This window comes from Caenorhabditis briggsae (genome assembly GCF_000004555.2).
Source record: "Caenorhabditis briggsae complete genome, chrV, whole genome shotgun sequence".
Lineage (NCBI taxonomy): Eukaryota > Metazoa > Nematoda > Chromadorea > Rhabditida > Rhabditidae > Caenorhabditis > Caenorhabditis briggsae.
The window spans coordinates 13,760,046-13,766,412 of record NC_013488.2 but is presented as its reverse complement, the minus strand read 5'-3'; the positions used below and the strand labels follow the sequence as shown (position 1 = coordinate 13,766,412).

At 39.7% G+C, this 6,367-nt stretch overlaps 1 protein-coding gene across 1 annotated transcript; it reads left to right on the top strand.

Moving 5' to 3' along the window:
- Positions 1-1,410: 1,410 nt before the first annotated feature.
- Positions 1,411-4,387, top strand: CBG19359 (the record flags this gene model as incomplete). The annotated part of the gene is made up of 5 exons (XM_045238022.1): positions 1,411-1,698; positions 1,754-2,005; positions 2,055-3,761; positions 3,811-4,212; positions 4,262-4,387. The coding sequence occupies 5 exons, from the start codon at positions 1,411-1,413 to the stop codon at positions 4,385-4,387; spliced, it is 2,775 nt and encodes a 924-aa protein (XP_045096754.1).
- Positions 4,388-6,367: the final 1,980 nt, after the last annotated feature.

Here is a 6,367-nt window from a genome sequence, read left to right as displayed (position 1 = left end):
CAAAATTAATTTTGCGACCCCAAACTTTGTGAATATGCTCTCTATAATTTTCTCCGATTTTCTTCGAAATTTCAGCTAGATTGGTTCATTCTCCGCGGTTTCGCGGAATTTTCTCCATTTCTCCGAATTTTTCTACATGTTGGTGAATAACCCCAGTAGAAAAAAAAATTACAATTACAAAAATTGGACGAGTAAAATATTTTCGTAGGATTACGGTAGGTGCAAGTCCGCAAACACTGAATTTGCAATAACACCTTGAAAATATTAGAATCAAACAAATTCAAAGGAAGTGCAATTTTTTGAATGCTCTAGATAAATTCTCCTTCTTTAGAAACAAAGTAGTGAATTTTGAGGCGAAGTGTCGAGTCTCATTGTCTTTTACTGAATACAGCTCAGCAGAGACGTCGTTCTCCCGTTTTTCATTAGAATCTGCTTTGGGCGAAAATGTAGAAATGATGGGTCAAAATGAGCTTATCGGACGGACATGTTTGTTTTGCTTGTGGTTTTTTTGTGCAGAAAAGTTTTTCTCCAAGTAAACAGGAGGGAGAATTTGGAGCTAACACTAAAGGATATTTAAAAGTTTTGCAGCGAAAGACTCTCGATAAAAATGAGAACAAAAGAAGGAAAAGTTCCAGCTAAGCACCGCAAACTACCACTTTTAGAGAAAAAAAAACACATCAGTGACAGATATGCATTTAAAAAAAACTGGAAGTGAGGAACTGGGATATGACAGGATTATTAGCAATTTTCAAAAAAACGGAGAGCAAGTGACAGCGTGTGCAGATGAATTATTTATGTGGTAGCTAGCTCTTTGGTTTATGGAATTCTGGATTCCTTGTTTTTTCTGTTCAATGCACAGACTCACCAGATGACAGATTTGTTTCGAATTCGAAGATATTCTTGGTGGCTGCGCCTGAAAGTATTTTATGAGTTTTACAGAAAAGAAGAACGACGAGAAGTATTTAAAAATAGCATTCAATACGACAGCAAGCTCCCAAGCTATTCGAAACTCGCGCGATGTGCTACCAAGCAGCTGCGCTCTATTGATGCATTCATTCAAACAAATGTACACACCCAGGCACTATGTCAACGTCAGCATTCAATGCATGGCTGTCATCGTCGTCTTATTCTGACCATATTTTATTTCATTTAGGACTGTGAGAAAAGTAGGAAATTCAATAAGTTGGTAGAAACAAAAAATATGGCTTGTAAATTAGAACCGTATTACTACAACTCAAAGGCGCATTGTGAATATATTAGGATGATTTTCATAACGAAAATGACACGATAATTTTTTGTAAATTCATTAAACTTGAAAACTGTGAAATTTCGTTTTCCTTCTTATTTTTCTCATTTAAAATCCCGGAAAATATTGCGAACACTTTAGCATTTCATCTAAATTTTCCAGTAATGACCGTCGGGAGCAGTTGGATAGTTCCGCTCGTTCTGTTGGCGGCGCCGCTGGCCGTCGAGACGGTGAAGCGTGAGGATTTCAAAACCTGTGATCAGATTGCTTTTTGCAAGCAGCACAGAGCTATATCAGTGAGACATGGTTCTCAAAATCATCATAAATGGAGTCTTCAGGAGCCGACTGGCTATGAACTGCTTGCTGATTCAATCGCCCACAGTGGAGCTGTATGGAGCGCAAACTTGCAAAACTCGCAGAACACACTGAAGCTCAAAGTCATTGGATTGGCGGTAAGCTAGTTGTTTAGATCAGGTTTCTTTTAATTAGCATGTATTTCTCTTTCAGGACTCAACAGTACGCGTTCAAATCGATGAACCTGAGACTGCTATCCGAAAACGATACGTACCGAATCCATCATTTGTCGCAGTTCCAGAAGAATTAGCTTTTGAAAGTGTCGAGAATGGTGCACAGGAAGCAAAAATCGTTGGAGGCAACAAGAAAGTCAAAGTAGTAGTCAGTTACAAGCCGTTCATTGTTAACATTTTCAATGAATTGGATGAGCTCGTCGCTCAAGTCAACAGAGATGGTAAATTGAAGGTTCGTTAGATGAATAGGTTTTTTCAACAATTAAAAATATATATTTCAGGTCGAAGAGTTCCGCACCAAAGAAGAAGGAAAAGAGTATCCAGATGGGTTCTGGGAGGAACGATTCAAGGGTTTCACCGATCACAAGCAGCATGGATCTAGCAGTGTTGGAGTCGATATCTCATTTGTCAACTTCAAAACGGCCTATGGTCTTCCTGAGCACGCAGACGCCTTTGCCCTTCGGAACACTGTCGGAAATACGGATCCATACCGCCTGTACAATTTGGATGTATTCGAATATGAGTTGAACAATCCAATGGCTCTCTACGTCTCGATTCCATACATTCTTGCTCATCGTGCGAATAGGTCCGTCGGAGCTTTGTGGTTCAACGCTGCTGAAACATGGGTTGATACTCAATCTTCGGTCACATCGAAAGGCCTTTTCGGGAAAATGTTTGACAAGGTTGTTGGCGCCGGAGACAATGTTCCACATTTTGACGCTCATTTTATGTCTGAGTCGGGTCTCGTTGACATATTTTTCTTTGTTGGGCCAACTGTGAAAGACGTGCAGCGCCAAAACGCCAAGCTCACCGGAACCACACCTCTCCCACCACTTTTCTCCATTGGTTATCACCAGTGCAGATGGAACTACAACGATGAGCAAGATGTTGCAGCTGTTAACAAAGGATTTGACGATCATGATATGCCAATGGATGTCATTTGGCTAGATATTGAACATACCGATGGAAAGAAGTATTTCACTTGGGATAAACATAAGTTCCCAACTCCAAATGACATGGTTCATAAGGTTGCTGAAAACGGAAGAAAAATGGTCACCATCGTTGATCCACATATCAAAAAAGACGATGGATATTATGTTTACAAGGATGCTAAGGATAAGGGACTATTTGTCAAGCGAACTGATGGATCAAACTTCGAAGGTCATTGTTGGCCAGGAGCCAGTGAATATTTGGATTTCTGGCATCCTGATACCAGATCCTACTGGAAGGATCAGTTCTCGTTCGATAGATATGTTGGATCCTCAAGCAATCTTCACATTTGGAATGACATGAATGAGCCATCAGTGTTCAGTGGACCTGAAATCACTATGGATAAAGAATCTATTCACTACGGAGGAATCGAACACCGTGAGGTGCACAACATGTACGGAATGATGTATACTTCTGCTACCTTCGATGGATTGATGGCAAGAACTGGAGGAAAAGAAAGACCGTTCATTTTGAGTCGTGCTGGATTCATTGGAACTCAAAGAACTGCTGCTATCTGGACTGGAGACAACACTGCTGATTGGGGACATCTCGAAATCGCTGCTCCAATGACACTCTCGTTGAGCATTGCCGGAGTCCCATTCGTCGGAGCTGATGTTGGAGGATTCTTCGGAAACCCCGACGAGCAACTTCTCTCCCGTTGGTATCAAACTGGTGCCTTCCAACCATTCTTCCGTGCTCATGCTCACATTGACACCCGTCGTCGTGAACCATGGCTCTTCTCGGAACAAACACAAGGAATCATTCGTGAAGCATTGAGAACTCGCTACGCTCTTCTTCCATACTGGTACACACTCTTCCAGCAGCATACAGAAACTGGTGTACCACCAATGAGACCACTCTTCTATGAATTCGAGAATGACGATTCTTTACTGGAGGAGCAAAAGCAATGGATGGTTGGAAACGGAATCCTCGCAAGACCTGTCGTTGAGAAGGATACTTTCAATGTACAAGTCAAATTGCCGCGTGGAGAACACAAGGTATCCATCTTCAGCTTAATTTGTAACTTATCCTGAATCACTTTTACAGAACGAGAGGTGGTATGAATGGGTGTCTGGAGCCGAGGCTCGTGGAGAGTCGATTTATGTGGATGCTCCAATAACATTCACTCCAGTATACCAAAGAGGAGGAACCATCATTCCAACGTGGCAAAGAATTCGTAGATCCGCGACACTCATGAGAGACGATCCACTCACACTGTTCGTGGCCCTTAACTCTGAAGGAAACTCCAAGGGAGAAATCTACATGGATGATGGACAAACTCACGATTACCAGAGTGGAAAATTTGTCAAGGCCTCATTCACCTATAAAAAAGAGAGCAGTACTACCGCAGTTCTCGAGGGAGAGCATGTTGGTGGAAACTTCGCAGCAAAGAATTGGGTGGAGAGAGTTGTCGTCCGTGGTGTTGAGAGTTCACCAAAGAAGGTTGAGGTAAGAGTTTTTTCATTATTAGTTTTGGATTTTATCATAAATTTTTCAGATCACCAGAGTCTCCGATCCAGTCCAGCCATTGGAATTCTCGTATGACCGTGACTCGAAGGTTCTCGTCATTCGCAAGCCAGAAGCTCTTATCACTTCCAGCTTCAAAATCCACGTCGAGTTTTAGTTACTCTCCATCTCATTACTGGGTTTTTGTTTTTATTTTTTGTTGGTATCATTTCATATGTATTTATCAGAAAGTCGATTGTACCCTGCTTTACTATTCCCTCCCAATGCTCTTGTCTATCTAGTTGTGTGCACCATCTATCCGGGCTCCCCTTCATTTTACCGTTTTTTTTCAAGTAGAACATGGCCATCTTTTTTGTGATTCCCCTCTCAATGTTAATGTTTTTCTGTCTAATTTATTGTCTTCTTTTCGGTTTCAGTTTCCAATTTAAAAAATAAAGTTTTTTCGCATCGAAAATCGCCAACACCTGACTTAACTGATAAGAGTGAGTTTGACTGGAATCGTCAAACTATTAGAAGAATGACTTGACTTCTTATCGACTCTTTTGTCTCCCTAATTTGAATTTTTTCAACGAATTTCATCTACGAATGGTCATTTCAGCATCTGAACTTATAAACTCGTAGAATCTACTGCCAATTCTTCTGTTATCAATGTTATCATTTAAACAAATGGTGACTTAAGAATCTTTCTGGAATAGTCCTCCAACTGACCAGTTAGTTTCTAGAAACATCGCTGTCAAATCCTGATTTTCGAGGAAATCTTTCATTCTAGTTACTTTTTATTTATGGCCGAAGGTCCTACAACGACAACTACCGTAGCCTAAAAAATTTTCATTTTCCGAATTCGTTTCCTCGATTTTCAGTCAATTTTTTCACGGTCAAAAATTTTTAATTTACGACATTTCTGGAAAAAATTGCTCAAAACTCGAAGAAAAGCAGAGAAAAACGAGAAAATAAATCCGGAAAGTACAAATGTTTTTAGGTTACTGTAGTTTTCATTGTGTGATCTTCGACCACGGCCACCAGATTTTGTCTTCCACAGTTCCGATTTTTCCATACCAGCATAATCGATTTTTGATAATTTTTTTGTCCACAAACGAAAAAAGTCCAAAGTGACAGCTACGGAAAACGGTATTTCCAGAATTCAGAATTCTGAATTCGGTCCAAAAAGTCTGACAACAACATGTAGTCTCCAAAGAACAGTTTTCAAATGTTTTAGCAAAATTTGACTTTGTTTCTTTTAAAGAAAATTGAATTGTCATCTTCTTTCCTGTCCTACAATGGGGTGAGAATCAGCTGGTGTTGGCTGGTTCCACTTTGTTTGGTCATTTTGATTTTTCTGTCGAAATTTTTATTTAAAACTTTTAGTATTGGGTTCATTCATCTGTGGTCCATGTCATCTTTTGAATCGATTTTTGAAACAAGCATTCTATTTTTCACAAAGATCATTTGAATTCCCCTATTTGGTGAATTTTGAAAATTTCCGATTTTTAGATGGTCACTCTGCATAGTTGATCTTTTTCAAGTTCATTTTTAAGCACTCACCTTGAGGAATCCAAAAAAAATGAGCAGCGTTTCAGCTATTTCAAGTTATACAACATTTTCTACACCAAACTGAAACTATCGTACTTTTTTTGGTTTTCGAGCAAGTTTGTCAAAACATATTGTGATCATATCTGGTTCATATTATTCTTTGAGTCTGTTTTTATTTTATAGTAAACTTTCAATCAATCAATTTTCGATCTTCTCCATGAAGTTCGTGTCATGATTCCTCCCATTATGTTGTTCTTCTGGATCACATCTTTCGATTTCTCAAAAGCACGAGTGTTATGTCTCAAATGACCTCTCCTCTTTCCTCTTTCCTGTTCATCCTGTTCCTCTCTTTTTCCTTTTCCTCCACTTCGGGTCTCTCTTGTCAACGGTCCTCTGACCATTGCTTTGCAACAAAGCATATGCACCCCCGATTACTCTCGATTTCTATTTCTCTCAATCTCTCTCTATCTCTTCATTTCATGACAAATATGTGTTGTTTATTGGTACGGTCACACTTCTTTTCATCTTTGAGTCACTAGTTGGGTCACAAAATTTTTTTTCGTGGAGTTTTTACTCACTTGCAAAAGTTGAGGAAGGTTTTCTTCCT